This window comes from Piliocolobus tephrosceles, chromosome 8 (assembly GCF_002776525.5).
Source record: "Piliocolobus tephrosceles isolate RC106 chromosome 8, ASM277652v3, whole genome shotgun sequence".
NCBI lineage: Eukaryota > Metazoa > Chordata > Mammalia > Primates > Cercopithecidae > Piliocolobus > Piliocolobus tephrosceles.
In genome coordinates, this window is record NC_045441.1 from 131,143,592 (window position 1) to 131,160,199 (window position 16,608).

Genomic DNA, 16,608 nt, shown 5'->3' on the forward strand with positions numbered 1-16,608 from the left:
GGAGTCTGTCACGTAGTATTCGACAGCTGTACCTTCTTCCTTACACCCCCGCTTTCTTCAGTGAACTTGATGTTGGAAACACTGCAGGTGCCATTGCAGCTCAGAGCTGGGGGCTCTGTGCTCGTGTCTCTGGGAAGATGGAGAGTGACACAGGCAGGACTCAAGTTTGTCTTAAGATCCAGTGTCCAATCCCTTGCGGAGAGGTCAGGGATAAACAGATTCGGGGTTGGATTTCACCTCACCCGTTCTTCCTCGTCAGATTTGGAGTCCAGGGACTGGGGCCTAAGCAGCAAGACCCTGTGCATGGAGAGTCAGCAGATCCTCCCAGACGGCTCCCCGGTGCAGCACTACAACGTGCACAACCTGTACGGGTGGTCCCAGACCAGACCCACATACGAGTGAGTCTCTGCCTTCTCCAGCTGTCACAACCCGGAGGGATTGCCAGGGACTGACATAGCCACCCTAGTTTTCTTTCATATCCATTCCAAGGATTAAGAAGATTCTCATGACAACCGTGTAATGATTCTTATTAAGCAAATGCTCATTGACGTGGAGCCAGGCCCTCTGATTAAAAGGAGGAGGACAGATTTAAATAAGACATGGTCCCACCAGTGAAAAACTTAATGATCCTGGTGGGAACGACACACATGGAGACACCATAATGGTCACACAGGGCAGCCGGCGGTGCAATAGCTTTAGTTACAGGAGGTGAAGGGAACACAGAGGACTGGGCATCTCTCCCCTTTATTTCAAAAGTGAATCATATTTTGAGATTTTTTTTTTTGGCCATTCTTGTTGGAGGGTAACTGGTATTCTACCAAATTAACACAGTCCCTCTTTGCAAGCTCAACGAATGGTATGAATTCTTCTAAGGACAGTCTTATGATTTTCACTGTGTTCTTCCTCAAATATAGAAAACTACGTATTGAGGAAACCAATAGCAAGATTTAGTTATTCCTTACTATTTTTGGCCACTCCTGTGAGATCGCTACAGTGAAGTTCTTTGTAAAGCACTGTGAGAACCCGTGACTCGTTATCTCCGTCATCTGGGATCAGTGGGGCCCCCATTGCAGCTCAGATTCCCATGTTCCCTCCAATCACGCAGCAAACATTGACTAGGCTCAAGGGCTCCGGGAGCAGAAGCTCTCTGGCCTTTGCTCCCTGACTGTGCCCTCAGTTCACCTCCTGTTGCCCTCCAACCAGAGCCATGCAGGAGGTGACGGGACAGCGAGGGATTGTCATCAGCCGCTCCACATTTCCGTCTTCTGGCCGCTGGGCAGGACATTGGCTGGGAGACAACACGGCCGCGTGGGATCAGCTGAAGAAATCTATCATTGGTGGGTGGCTCCTTCCCAGGGCCTGTGCTGGTAGGGCAGGGAGTTGGGATCCTTGGGGAAGAGATGAGGAGGCGGGTGGTTAGAGCCTGGTGTGACACAGCTGTGCTTCCCATTGCAGGCATGATGGAGTTCAGCCTCTTCGGCATATCCTATGTGAGTGTCCTTTGGATCCTAAGCACCAAGAAGGTGGGGACATCTTTCAGAAATCATCAGCAGGCTTGTTTTCTTTCCTCTTGTTTCAGACAGGAGCAGATATCTGTGGGTTCTTTCAAGATGCTGAATATGAGATGTGTGTTCGCTGGATGCAGCTGGGGGCCTTTTACCCCTTCTCCAGAAACCACAACACCATTGGGACCAGGGTAGGACAGTGGCTCCTACCTCCAGTGTTTCACTTGAAACACAACCTCCATTTCTGATCTAAAGTTAATGCAATCTGATTTCCTGCGATATCTTTAAAAAAATTTTTTTTCTTTTGAGTCAGGGACTGACTCTGTTGCCTAGGCTGGATCGTGCAGTGTCCCAATCATGGCTGACTACAGCCTCGACCTCTGGGGCTCAAGAGACTCGCCCACATCAGCCTCTTGAATAGCTGGGACTGCAAGCACACACCAATGTGCCCAGAAAATTATTGTGTTTATATAGATGGGATCTTGCCGTATTTCCCAAGCTGGTCTTGGACTCCTGGCCTCAGCCTCTGAAAGTGCTGGGATTACAGGCATGATCCACTACACCCTTAAAAATTATTAAGCCCTGTAGCCTCAGTGAACCATATTCCTCTGTGTTCTTTAGATTATTATTATATTTTGTTCTTGTTGTTTAGGCAGAATTATACCAAATGTACCCAAAAAGAATGTCTTACAGTGAAATTTCATTAGCTGTCCTAGGAGAACTACAGTAACCTTTTCCAGTCTATTAAGAATATTCTCTGGGCCTCATGTATGGTTATCTGTTGTTTAGCTGTGAGTGATCTTCAATTGGAATATGCTTTCTTAAATCTCCTAGAAATTTCGGGGCGACCTCCCAACACTGTTCTCTTTCTCCTTTAGAGACAAGACCCTGTGTCCTGGGATGCTGCTTTTGTGAACATTTCCAGAAATGTCTTGCAGACCAGATACACCCTGTTGCCATATCTGTATACCTTGATGCATAAGGCCCACACAGAGGGTGTCACTGTTGTGCGGCCTCTGCTTCATGAGTGAGTGTCCAGCAGGGATCCTGATGACTAATGGCTGACTTACTGGATTCTATATGGTGGGAGTTGAGTTCTTCCAAATTAAAGACATGATTGCCTTTTGATGTGAGCTCTTCAGGTGAAGACCATGCTTCGTTACTCTCTTTAGCATAGCGCTATACATGCCATAGGTCATTAATGAAAGGCTATTTATTGAATGAACAAAACTGAAATGATGCAGTACAGCATGGAATAATTTCTTTCTAATTTGGCTGTGCAAAGACCTATCTACCTTTTGTAGCAGTTTGGTTATATGTAGCCAGGTCACAGGAGAAGGATTTCAAGAAGAGATTTGAGGGAAAAGGGCCATCCTTGCATTTAAAATGTGACATGGTTAAGAAATATGGTTAAGTATTTTACAGGACAGAACACATCTACATGTGAGCATTTTAGGCACATCCGTGGGGAGAGCAGAGGCTGGGTGCTCCTGATGAAGCCAGGCCTAGGGAAAAAGCAAGGATGGCTCAGGGGCAGCTGGATTTCTGACTTGGGTCTGAACTTGAGGAGCTTCTTCAGAGTCTCGGGCTGGGGCTCTGTTGGGCGCTGTTGGGCACCTTCATTTCCCTTTCCAGGTTTGTGTCAGACCAGGTGACGTGGGACATAGACAGTCAGTTCCTGCTGGGCCCAGCCTTCCTGGTCAGCCCTGTCCTGGAGCTCGTGAGTATGGAGGCCTCCGATGGGGGCAGGATTACAGCTGTGAGGCTTGGGGAAAAGGATGAGGAGAAGAGGCCTGAGCTGGTGGGGATCCTAAGACATGATTTCTTATTCTCCCTGTGTCTCTTCCTCTCCTTCTGAGCTGAAGTCCATCACTTAGATGTTCTGGGCCTCAGCTCCTTCATCTTTAAAATGAGCCTAACAACTCTGGTTCATAGGATGATCAAGAAGAAAACACCTCATAGTGTATTCAATGACACAGTCATTTCTTTGTTAACTAAAATAAGGAATAGAAGATCAGATGGGGGAAGTATCGTAAAGAATTCATAACAATCTCCTAGTACTATTACAACTCTTCAGAAGGATTACTTGGCAATGTGTGTACTTGTATTGCTGCTGGCTACCCCTTCCCTTCCTGTACAGGAGCACCTCCCAGCAGTAAAAGGCATTTGTTTACTTCTGTTGTTGATTAGGCTTCTGATTAAAATACCAGTTAATTGCACCTCCCCAAAATCTTTTCTTTTTTTTTTTGAGACAGAGTCTTGCTCTGTCGTCCAGGCTGGAGTGCAGTGGTGCTATGCCAGCTCAGTGCAACCTCTGCCTCCCAGGTTCAAGTGATTCTCCTGCCTCAGCCTCCCGATGTAGCTAGGATTACAGGCGCCCGCCACCATGACCGGCTAATTTTTTTTTTTTTTTAGTAGAGTCAAGGTTTCACCATGTTAGCCAGGATGATCTTGATCTTCTGACCTAATGATCCACCCTCCTCAGCCTCCCAAAGTGCTGGGATTACAGGCGTGAGCCACCCCATGCCCAGCTGATTGTACCCACAAAATTTTTTTCTGCCCCAGACACAACCTCAGTTGTTTGTCTCTTTAAGAGTGAATGGCGTAAGCCTATTTCTATAAGCAAATACTGATTTTTTTTTTGTTCCTGAAGTCCTGGATACCGAAGTGCTTTATGAATGCCACTTGTTTTGGGTAAACAAATCTCCCCTGTTTGAAAAAGAAAAAGGGGTGGAAGGTTTCCCCAATAGCCGACCTCCTGAGAGATGAGGCAAGTGGGCCCAAGGCCATCATATTTATTTCATCTCTTTCCTAAGCAGTTGGGTTTCTCTGTCCTGGAAAATGGTGCCCACTGTCTCACCTTGTTTGTGTTTCATTTTAGAATGCCAGAAATGTCACTGCATATTTCCCTAGGGCCCGCTGGTACGATTACTACACGGTAAGTTTTTCTGAATGTTTATATAACACGGGAAAATGGTAGAGAAAACAAAGGCTTTAGATCTGATGGACCTTAGGTCAAATGCCTCTGTAACCCACCTGCTGTGTGGTCTTAGATAAGTCACTCTAACCCTTGTAACCTCAGTTTTCTCACCTCCAAGTGGGGAAGACCACTTCCCTCATAGAACCGTTGTGAAATAACACATAAAGCATCTCACTCAGGGTCTGGTTTTTGTGGGTGTTCTCTTTGTGTTAATTTTTAATATTTTCTTAAATCACTGCTATTTACTACATTTTGTAAAGGCAGATGCTAGCAAGCATTTGAGATTGTGTTGCAAACTATAGGTTTTGTTTTTAATGTTTATATATTTGCCTGCTGTAAGTTCGTAAGCATAGAGTTTGTCTCAGTCTTTTTATTAAATATCTCCTTCCATAGCATAGATGCTCAAAGAAGGGCGATGCACATAATTACCTAGGGTAAACAAGTGATTAGGCAATGTGCAAAACACACACAGAGGTGTGGCACTCAACCCTTGTGAGTCTGAGCAGCGCAAGTGCCTTTAGAAATGAGGCAGCAATGAAGAGCTCCTTGCCGCATAGTTTCATTGCTAGTATGATTCCCAAAGACTCAGCTGGGAAGCCAGGGTCTTCCAGGGCAGCTCTGCGGTGATGGTCTCTTGCTGGGACCCTGACAAGTCAGACCCTGATTCTTGGGGTAGAATCAAAGAAGGCATTTCCTTGGTCTCTAATGAGGCCTCTTCTTCTGACTTTCTGAGAACAAAGTTGAGGGCTGGCAATACAGCAAGCAGAGCATGTGCTGGTCCCTTTCATCCAAGGGGATTGCAGTGAGATTAGGTGAACACTGGAGAAGGATGTGCAATTTTGTTCCTTCTCTTCTCAGTCCGTTGGAGCCCAAATCCTCCCCACTGCTCTAGACTCCCCTTCCTGTTGCTAGTCTGGATCTGCCTTTAGGGTGGTAACATGTTAAGGCTCTGCTATGTGCTTCCCAGCCATGCCTTTCCTAGGAAGAGTGGCCAGCTTTCTTTAAGTGAGACTGGCTTTTGTCCTGATTGTGCGTGTTGAGTCTCTCATTCAGTAACAGAAGATGTCTTTGGTTGAAGAGGGAAAGACAAAAGAAATCATGGTGCAAGCTGTTTAGAAAAAGATGAAATTTTGATGTTTAATTAAAATGAAGATGAATTTTGTAGTTAGGATTAATGAAGAAGTGTCACCTTAATTAATCTTCCCAAGTTGGGGTACCTATTACTCGTTCTAGAGCACAAGCTGGCAAACTATGGCCCACAACCAAATCTGATTGTTAGCTCATTTGCAAATAAAGTTTTATTGGAACACAGCCACGCATATTTGTTTACATGTTGTCAACAATAATTGCTTCTTACCTGTAAAGTAGCAGCTCTCAAATGAGAGGATTTTGCCAACCAGGGGACATTTGGCAATGCCTGGAGATATTTTTTGTTGTCACAACAGGATGGGGGTGAGGAGAGATGCTGTTGACATCTGAGGATTCGGCTGAATATCAAAAGGCACAGGATATCCCCATCACCAGAGAATTGTCTGGCCCCAAATCTCAATAGTGCTGAGACTGAAAAGTCCTGCTCTAGTTGAGAACATGTAGGATGGAAGGATGGTCCCTTACGTTAGATTTCTGATTCAGGTGAGAGAGTAGCACCTCTTTCTGTCACACATCAGGCAGATGTAGTTTGTACGGTGGAAGCCAAGGCATAGACCCTAACAAGATATGATAGCAGCCTTGTGAGATTTCATGTAGCACTGGGTGAATGCAGAATGGAAAATGGCAGGTAAGTGGTGAAGGGTGATGAGCAGGCATAAGTTCAGAGGGGAGGATGAGATGTCTGGCAGGATGCATTGTTCAGGGAGGGGCCTGTTTTCTCCTTCGTCATCTCTTACCTTCTTCTGCCCACAGGGTGTGGATATTAATGCAAGAGGAGAGTGGAAGACCTTGCCAGCCCCTCTTGACCACATTAATCTTCATGTCCGTGGGGGCTACATCCTGCCCTGGCAAGAGCCTGCACTGAACACCCACTTAAGGTGAATGACAGGACTCAGGTTTTCCTTTACATGTCAGTTAGCTCAACAATGTGTAATGAAGTCCACCAAAATGTAAGCATCACTCTCAAGCCCACATGCAATTTTACTCAACACTTGTTTTTTCTTTGTGCTTGTTTGTACTTTAACCTTTTTCAGACTCTACCCTCTTCAACTAGTTATTAACGGCTCTTTTATGTCTAAGGGAGTGAGATGATAGGTCTAAGAGTGTCATCTTTCAATCTCACGATTGAAATGGAAGTCAAAATAGGAGCAGCCATGATTCATAATAGTTTTAGTACACTATTGGGTCTAATTGAAGCTTTCATAAGAAAACTATTGCTGAAAAATTGTTTATTCCTCTACAAGATGTTAAAATTCTAGATCAAAGTCTATGTATAAATTAACCATAAGTAACATCCAGTGAGTGCTTGCCCTGTGCCTAGAGCTCTATGAATATGGGCATTTCCATGTGGAAATTATCTATTTTTTCTTAGCAAAAGGAAAACATAAATTCTGTGAGATTAGTAGTGTTACCACCATTTATTTCATAGATGAGCAAAAAGGCTAAGTGATTTGCTCAGAGTCACACAGCTAGTAAGGGCATGAACGTGGACTAAAATTCACATCTCTCTGGTATAAATACTAAAATTCTTAGACTCCCTATTCATTTGATTCCAAAGATTTAAATAAAAATGAAGGACTTAAGACATTTGAAAGTAGAACTCCCTCTACATGTTTTGAATATTAGGTCACGAAAACAGAAAGATTTCAGCATCAGGATTTTCCTTTCAAAAGGTAAAGAAATAACCCAGTTAGTTTGGTTGTCATTACTTTAAGAGCCTTAAAGGAGAATCCTCTTGATTCATTCACTAATTCATTTGTTCATGATATGAAGTCATATAGCCAGATGGAGACAGAATTAGAACTAAGTCACAAGTCTCTTGAATTCTAGTATGCAGTCTTTATCCCCCAAAGCACTTCCCTTTGCTGCTTTATGTTTGTATATAAACTCTTGGTGTGTGGCTGTGGCTTTGCTTTTAGCTAATGCCTCTCTCCCACCTCACTGCAGCCGCCAGAAGTTCATGGGCTTCAAAATTGCCTTGGATGATGAGGGAACTGCTGAGGGCTGCCTCTTCTGGGATGATGGGCAAAGCATTGGTGAGTAGGGGTCACCTGGGATTCATGCTGATGGCACTGACTACATTCCTGGATTATCTTACAGGCCTGCTTTCCCCTTTTCCCTGGTAAAACAATGTTGCATTTTAAAATATAATCATTTGTTAATTCAAGGATGTAATCCACATTGGACATGATCTTTATTCCTCATGTAAATGGAGCTCAGTTCTGAGTCACCTCCCATTATGCAACTGTGGTAATCCACTATAGAAGGTAGCAATATGGGAGCCATGGGGAAAGTTTTTCTGTAGCCAGCTGAGATAAAATTTCAGAGGATTTATGGTCAAGGACACATTGCCTAATTACATGGTTTACTGTCCCAGTAAGAGGGGTAATACCTCTATCAGTTGTATTTTTTATGGGATATTTTCTATTAGAAGTTTATAGGAATTGGTAAACTCTCAGGAGGATTGCTCAAGAAATTATTAGCTATTTCTAGACAAGTGCTGTCCAACAGAACTTTCTGCAGTGATGACAATGTTCTATATCTTCTGCTGTTCAATATTGTCTCTACAAGGCATATGTGGCTATCGAGCACTTGAAATGTGTGACAAGTGCATCTGAAGAATTGAATTTTTAATTTTATTCAATCTTAACAAGCTTAAGTTTAAACAGTTACATTTTACTAGTGACTACTCTCTTAGCACAGTTGTAAGGGATAGCCAGTGGCAACTGACTGAGTGGTGAGTCATTTAGAAAGGGGCCAGCACGACCGGGCTCAGTGGCTCATGCCTGTAATCCCAGCACTTTGAGAGGCCGAGGAGGCCAGATCACCTGAGTTTGGGAGTTCGAGACTAGCCTCACCAACATGGAGAAACCCCATTTCTACTAAAAATACAAAAAAAATTAGCCAGGTGTGGTGGCACATGCCTGTAATCCCAGCTACTAGGGAGGCTGAGGTAGGAGAATTGCTTGTACCCGGGAGGTAGAGGTTGCAGTGAGCCGAGATCGCACCATTGCACTCCAGCCTGGGCAACAAGAGTGAGGCTCCATCTCAGAAAAAAAAAAAAAAAAAAAAAGAAAGAAAGAAAGAAAAGAGAAAGAAAAAGAAAGGGGCCAGCACACAGGGAAGAGTGTGACAGCCACGAGGGCAGGGTGTAGGATGGGAATACTTGAAACCAAGCTGTTGACTAGTTCACGTTCACTGGCTGTGCTGAACTCCATATTCTTCCTGGGCCTGTGGCACACATTTAGTATAAAGGACAAAGAAGCCTTTTCTTTGATCATCTTTGTTCTCTGGAGATCACATTTTTAAATTTGCTTAATACCTCAAGATAAACCCACCAAGACACCAGTGTCGGTGTTTATGTATGTATGTGCATATAAATGTGTGTGCAGACGTGTACACACAGCAAAAGAAACCTGGAAATTCTGAGCTGATTAGGAAGATGCTGGGAATAGTAGACCACAAGGAAGAAAAGTGACTTAAAAATGGTGTCAGGAAACTGTGTTATATGAAGTGACTCTGTCACACAGATGCATCTATACACATTCATTTCAAACATTTTGTGCAAACTGAGTATGGGGGCAGGGTTTGATTAGTCTCCATAAAGAGGACTTACATTTTAAAATAGAACACTCAAAAGACAGAAAATAAAAACGAAGATAAGCCTTACTCTCTCAACAAGTAACTTGGAAGTCTACTTCTCCAAGACAAGTAGAAAATTAGAAGAGTATTTACATATTCTATAGCATAGAGTTCTACAGCACAGGCCCAGGCCATGTTTATCTTGTTGTTTGTTTGCAGATACCTATGGGAAAGGACTCTATTACTTGGCCAACTTTTCTGCCAGCCAGGTGAGTGTGACTGATATGAAGTGAGAATAGGATTCCACTGGCTTAGGAGGATGCTGAATATCATAAGAGCATAAAATACCACCTAGAAATTCTTCATTGCTCATGTTGCTAATTCACATTCTTCTACTTCTCTAGACTTCTGGTGGAAATTTACTATGCTCCCAGGAGGCTTTCTGCAATTAAACCTATCCTCATCTCATCAGTAATGATCATTATTCCAGTTTACCATGCTACAGATGGATGGGCTGTTTCTGTTATCTAGCCCTTGTTTCTAAGTTACCTTGGAATGGTCTGCACATTTTGTGATTCCTCCACCTGTAGAATATAAGTATCTTGACAGTTGAGACTTTTGTCTCCTGTAGAGTTCAGGGCAGTGCAAAAGACCCTGCAACTGTTTGTCAATGCAAAGTGGATGGGAGTTGGCAATAGGAGACAGAGTGATGAAATCATGATTTCCGTGATCCAGAGACACAAGATGGTGACTCTGAGGTTGTCTTACTTTATAATCTACATTTGTGCCTAAAAAGAGGTTAGAAAAAATGTGAACTAATTCTGCTATTATCTTTTTTTTTAATCTCCAATTCAACAGAATACAATGCAAAGCCATATAATTTTCAACAGTTACATCACTGATACAAATCCTTTGAAACTGGGCTACATTGAAATCTGGGGAGTGGGCAGTGTCCCCATTACCAGTGTCAGCATATCTGTGAGCGGCATGGCCATAACACCCTCCTTCAACAATGACCCCACGACACAGGTTTGTGACCGGCGAAAAGTGCGAATGGTATTTGCCACCCTTAATATGCCTAGTGCAGTGCCTGACTGCTTCCCTTCCAAATGATGCCCTCTCCTACCAGGCCCTCCGGGAATCCCTGAGTTTTCAGTGTGTTAGGAATGGACCACATGGAGATGAATGAAAAATCATGGTTTATCATCATTTGGAATCCATGGCCTGGATTCTTACTTTCCATGTTTGTCTCCTTGTCTGCAAACCTATGTAAAACTTTGTCTTGACTCCCTCACCTCTGCCTCAGAGATCAACTTTCCAAATAGGTTGAACTATCATATTTTATCAAATATGATACCAAATATGATATCAAATATGCTTCATTATTTCATGTGCCACAAAGAAAGAAAAAAGGATGACAAAACTATGATAGAATGCTTCCTTATCACTCAATTTTGTCTTTTTTTTTTTTTAAGACGGAGTCTCTCTCTGTTGCCCAGGCTGGAGTGCAGTGGCGTGATCTCAGCTCACTGCAAGCTCCACTTCCCAGGTTCACACCATTCTCTTGCCTCAGCCCCCCAAGTAGCTGGGACTACAGGTGCCCGCCACCAGGCCTGGCTAATTTTTTGAATTTTTAGTAGAAACAGGTTTTCACCATGTTAGCCAGGATGGTCTCGAGCTCCTGACCTTGTGATCCGCCTGCCTCGGCCTCCCAAAGTGCTGTGATTACAGGTGTGAGCCACCGTGCCCAGCCTCAAATTTTTATAATAAACTTACAGAAAGTTGTTGAAACTTCTTTAGATATAAATTTTTAGCTGTATGTTTCATTACTGTAAGTGATAATATGGAGGAAAATGTTGAGTGGAGAGACATTGCTGATTCTGCCTCAAAGTAATTTAGAAGAGGTAGACCCTAAATGTGAAGAAGCACTAGAAATAGCTTAACCAATTTATATCATATTTAAATTATACTATTTAAATTTGTATTAAACTGTTTTATTATTTAAATAGTTTATTGTATTTATTATTATTTTGAAGAAAAATATATGTTAGTAAGATATTTCCTCTGTACCGCAAAAGGTGTTAGTGATTCAGCACTTTATAAAAATCCTTCCACTTGTGTCTATGAAGTTTTTTCCTGAGCCACTGACACACTTTATATACGTTTTTATCCTAGTGCTTTCTTGATCTTACTAACTGTTCCTTCCTGTAATAATCCTTAAATGTTTTCAGCCCATCCATTCATAACACAGTAATAGCAATGAAGCTTACACGGGCACAGACAATAATGATTATGCCATGAGTGCTGCCTGGCTCACAGTATTCTATGGTTATCAATTACAAGACACACTCTGGTTGCATGAAAAATCTGTACCTTGGGATTAATGCAGTGTAGCGGTCCTGACACTTATCATCCCGATGGTAAATGAAACTTTCTTCCTTGTGTGCTTACTTATTATTTTTTTCCTGAACTTTTTTTCTTTCATAATCCTTCCTGATGATTAAACCTGAAACAAAAGTTTTCTTTCAGTTTTGCATTTTTTACATTTACTTCCTCATACTTGTGGTTTTCTTGTCAACAACTTCCCCAACTATACCTTAAAGGACTTTGCCCAATCCTGCTGCTGACCAGCTCATGGACAGACATGCAAGCTGATGAGGGCACATGCAGTGAAACCTTTTTGACAGCATCTGCCTAGGAAGAAGCAGGAATAGTGGACTCTTGCTGGGCAAACACTGGGGTGGATAGAGGAATAGGAGAAGGAGGAAACAGAAGGATGGTGCCAAGGAAAATCAGCACCTCCGTAGAATGGAAAAGAGGGCGTTCTCTCCAGTTTGTGCAGTTGTTTCTCTTCAGTGGTTACATATTGAACTTTTTTGTTTGTTTGTTTTTGTTTTTGTTTTTACATTGAATCTCACTCTATTGCCCAGGCTGAAGTACAGTGGTGTAATCTTAGCTCACTGCAGTCTCCACCTCCCGGGTTCAAGTGATTCTCCTGCCTCAGCCTCCCGAGTAGCTGGGATTACAAGCACCCACTACCACGCCTGGCTAACTTTTGTATTTTTAGTAGAGCCAGGGTTTCACCGTGTTGGCCAGGCTGGTCTCAAACTCCTGACCTCAAATGATCCAACTGCCTGGGCCTCCCAGAGTGCTGGGATTACCGGTGTGAGCCACCGCACCCGGCCCATCTCTACCATTTAATATTTTGAATGGTAAACATAAAATATTAAAACATAATTTAAGTAAATCTTGAATTAGTTAAAGGCCCCTCTCTACCATTGAATATTCTTTGTACTCTAAGAAATTAGAAAACACTTTTCTCATCTGAAACTTTGAGGGCAATCTTTTAACTAGACAATACAATATAGAAGTATTAGGGGGTTATTTGGACCATATACTTGCACCTAATTTATTTGCATGCAGTAAATTTCAACGCCAGATGCCCAATTCTTTTCCTTTGGTTTCTAACAGGTATTAAGCATCGATGTGACTGACAGAAACATCAGTGTACATAATTTTACTTCATTGACATGGAGAAGCACTCCGTGAATTTTTAGAGCAAGATTCTAACTATGAACGACTTTGAAACTACTTATACTTCATACTCACAAAATTTATTGTGTTTTGCTAATTGGTTCATACTCACTGTTGGTGAAATATTTTTGTTAATTTTGTTATATGTTTTGTGTGTGAACCCTAAAGGTTAAATCTTAGCCCTGTGGGATGGGCAGTTAGGGAGGTGTGGAAAATCTATGCATTACCTGAATGTCTCTGTGTGGTTAGTATGGTAGTGATTGTTCATTACATGACATTGACTGAAGATGAACCGGGTCCATGATGAGGTGTATGTATGTCCATGTGTGTAATCATGGAATGGACCCCATTCTCTTGTTAAACACACAAGAAAAAACTTTCCGTGACAGTTCCAGGTCTTGAGGCTAATCAGCATCTCAAGAAAGTATCCAGAAAGAACTTCTGCTAGTTGATTATAGGCAGCAGGGGGAATAATACACCTAATTGGTTATTGGTGGGGGGACCATGATAAGCAAAGAAAAGGCAAACACAAGGAAAGATCAAAGGAAACAGAAGATGATAGTAAAAGTGATCATAGTAAGAGCATAATGTAAAATTATCAACAGCCTCATGGGGAGGAAAAAGGAAGAGTCAACTCACCTGAGACAAGAGGGTCTTGCGAAATCTTTAGCATAAAGGGCTAGTGGTGAGATTGAGATCTGAGCAGGCAAAGCTGAAAAGAGAGTTTGGAGGTTAAAAATAATTTATTTTTGCAGTAGTGTGCTTTGAAGTGTGTGAATCTTATTTCTAATGTATATAAGCACATTTCACATAAAAATATGCAATTTATATGCCGGATAAAAATAAAACAAGTGAATTTGCAAGTAGTTTTGAATTTTGTGCTATTTTGAACATGAGTAATCTCTGTTTGGGGTTACGGTTGTTGTTTAGCAAACTCTTCTGGGTTTGTCTTTCTGGTTCTCTTTGGCGTCACAGAACCTGCAGCCAAATCCACCAGTAGGATGATAACCTTTATAATTGTCTTTTTCTTACATCTCTGCAAGGAATCTTTTATAAGATGTAGGTTTGTGGAAGGGTCTGTTGATTACTATTTTAATCATCATAGCAATTGCTAAATTTAGGAAAATACCAACTCCGGTAAAAATAGGGGTTGCAACCCTCTGGCTTAAAATTCTATAGGGTTAAAATTTGAGATAAGGAAATTATATATTAATGTTCAACAGGAATATTAACTTTTAGTGTTACCTGAAAATGAGTTGAAAATGAATGGGTTTGGAATGAGTGAGTCTACTTCCCTGTGTTTTCTTCTCTTCTTACGACCAGGAAGTCATCCCTTCTACCTGCACACTCATGTGTCAGCACCTGCATAAGGCTAGAGACAAACAATATTGTTAAATCGTGTAATTATCACAATAAGGGGTGTTTGGATGAGGGCCTGAGCTAACTAGAAAACTGGTGAAATACCGAAAACTGGCCACGGGAATCCTTTGATCAAAAAGGTGGGAAACTTGTCAACTCTAACAAACTCAGGAAGGTCACAATGATGAAAACATTATTTACTTGATATTTAAGAAATATTTAATGTTACCATCAAGGATCTATTGGTGGAATTTGGCTCTGGCTGCCACAAAGTGCTTAAAGAGAAGCATTCTGACTACATAATTCTGACGGCCGAGGCCCTAGTGAGGCCAGTGGGGTTTAGGAGCGTGTGAGGTGTCAGGGACCCCACTGACAGCCTAGTGAAACCTACGGAATTCCTCCTCACAACATTGTTTCTAAATGCATCAAGCAAAATGCATGCTATTTCAAAGAAAACTTACACTACAAGATACTTATCCAAATATTAAAGAAAAATTGATATAGTAACCCATGAGACGTGTGTTTTTCATTATCAAATTAAATGAAAAGATCCAACAGTGGAAGTAACAATGCCATAATTTCAATGTAATGATCAACGTCAACAATATTTTGAGATATCCACTAAAATATCATAATGTCATGTGGAAAGATCTGTGATTCCATTTTTGACAAACTCATGCTCTGTGAAAACTACTGTGCTCTGTTGTCTACATTCATAACCTAACAAAATGCTAAATTTCAGCCAGAAATGTATGAAAAAGAGATATCGGTTGGAACGAATATGGCTTGCCGGAGTTAACACAGAGAGAGCTTGATGATGTCACAGCCTGAATTTCCACCATGGTTTCATACTAACTCCCTCCCAAATTTGCACATGGGACCCATGATGAGGCCTGAAGAGATAACTGTGCATGCCTGAGGACTTTCTAGATCTCCCCTTTCTTTCATCAATCACCTGCTAATCCCAGCATCCATCTCCTAAGCCTTTTCTGATAAAAATACTTCCTTAAAGCCAGCACAGAAAGACAGGTTTGAGCTGGACTCCTGTCTCCTGTGAGTTGACTTGCAATAAAAGCCTTTTCTTCAAAACCCTTTGTCAGAGTATTGGCTTCTAGCACATTGAAGAGTGAGACCACACTCTGAGAACCACCTCTCATGGAACCATATCCATTTGTGGCCATCCCAGAGCAGCCCCTACAACATGGACCTATGCTTACAACTCCTGCCCAGCTATTCAGGAAGAGGCTGGGGGCCTTCCTTTTCCACATATGCTCTGTTCTTCAGATCATATAATTTTACTTTCTTTCTTCATAGGTGTGCTGAAATAAAAAATAACACTCTCAAACTCTTTCACTTAAATAGGAAGACATCTATTCCTTTCTTATTAATGTTATAATATTAAATGTCATATATACCTACAAAGATAAGGTTTTGTTGGTCGTGGCAGATGTCGTCAAGATCTCAACAATATTTCTTTGTTCTTGTCATAGCAGCAGAGTCATTGAGAGTTTTGCAACTGGCCTTGAAGAATGGTGTTTTGGAGGTTAGGGGTGACTCATATTACAAGTTTCTGATCTGATGATTCCAACCAGCAGCTTGCTTTGACAACTGTTTGAGTTCCACCAAGAGGTAACTTTACTGTGCCTTGTTACCGATAGACAACTGGAAGATGTCAGGTCACGTGCCTGTCTCTACCCTTCAAAGTGGCTCTGTTATTTTCTCGTTGGTCAACACCAGTGTGGTGATCCAATATCTTCCAGGTAGTTAGCAAGAAGGGATGGTGAAGGTAGCTATTTTCTGCACTTTAGGAAACAGGTTATAGATTAGCTGGGATTGTTGATTACCACCATTACATAAACGAAGTCACAAATGTGCACAGCATGTGGGGAGTTAAAGGTAAAATATCACACGAAGAATAGAAAGATCTTATGTAACAATAAATCTCCCTTCTTGATCTTGCCAGGATGTCTTCCCAATTTGAAATGAGATCTTGGTATGTTTCCCCTCTAACAAAGGCCACCTTGTACTGGGGCAAATGAAAAGCTGAATATGTCATTCCAGGAGTTCATAAATGCAGAAACCTAGTCTCTCTCTCTCTCTCTCTCTCTCTGTGTGTGTGTGTGTGTGTGTGCGCGCGCGCGTGCATATGTGTGCTTTTCCATATACTGAGCATTTGAAACAAACACAAAGGATTCACTACTATGAACACTGTTATTTACAGTTCTTAGGCGCCACCAAAAGAGCCCTCTGTACCCTCATATATTACTGGCAGGAATGGGGATGTAAAATGGTGCTGCCATGTTAGAAAGCAGTTGTGTAGTCCTTCAAAAAGTTAAAGACTTATCACATGACCCGTGATTCCACTCCTGGGTATGTTCCAGGCAGAGTTAAAAAAAAAACCATGCCAGCTCGTAGCACCATTGTTCATAATAAGCAAAAAGTATCAACAACCTAGATGTATATCACCTGATACATGGATAAACCAAATGTGGTCTATCC

The 16,608-nt window shown here is 41.9% G+C and overlaps 1 protein-coding gene across 1 annotated transcript in view; it reads left to right on the forward strand.

The window, feature by feature from the left end:
- Positions 1 to 13,616, forward strand: part of MGAM (maltase-glucoamylase) — a 70,874-nt gene extending 57,258 nt beyond the window's left edge. Inside the window, exons 27-38 of the mRNA XM_031935971.1 lie at positions 62 to 398; positions 1,204 to 1,337; positions 1,456 to 1,490; positions 1,580 to 1,696; positions 2,384 to 2,532; positions 3,141 to 3,225; positions 4,387 to 4,443; positions 6,388 to 6,512; positions 7,582 to 7,670; positions 9,436 to 9,485; positions 10,075 to 10,245; positions 12,688 to 13,616. Of these exons, the coding sequence (XP_031791831.1) occupies positions 62 to 398; positions 1,204 to 1,337; positions 1,456 to 1,490; positions 1,580 to 1,696; positions 2,384 to 2,532; positions 3,141 to 3,225; positions 4,387 to 4,443; positions 6,388 to 6,512; positions 7,582 to 7,670; positions 9,436 to 9,485; positions 10,075 to 10,245; positions 12,688 to 12,765 (1,427 nt within the window). The 3' untranslated portion in view covers positions 12,766 to 13,616. The remainder of the gene's footprint in view (positions 1 to 61; positions 399 to 1,203; positions 1,338 to 1,455; positions 1,491 to 1,579; positions 1,697 to 2,383; positions 2,533 to 3,140; positions 3,226 to 4,386; positions 4,444 to 6,387; positions 6,513 to 7,581; positions 7,671 to 9,435; positions 9,486 to 10,074; positions 10,246 to 12,687) is intronic.
- The last annotated feature ends 2,992 nt before the right edge of the window (positions 13,617 to 16,608 follow it).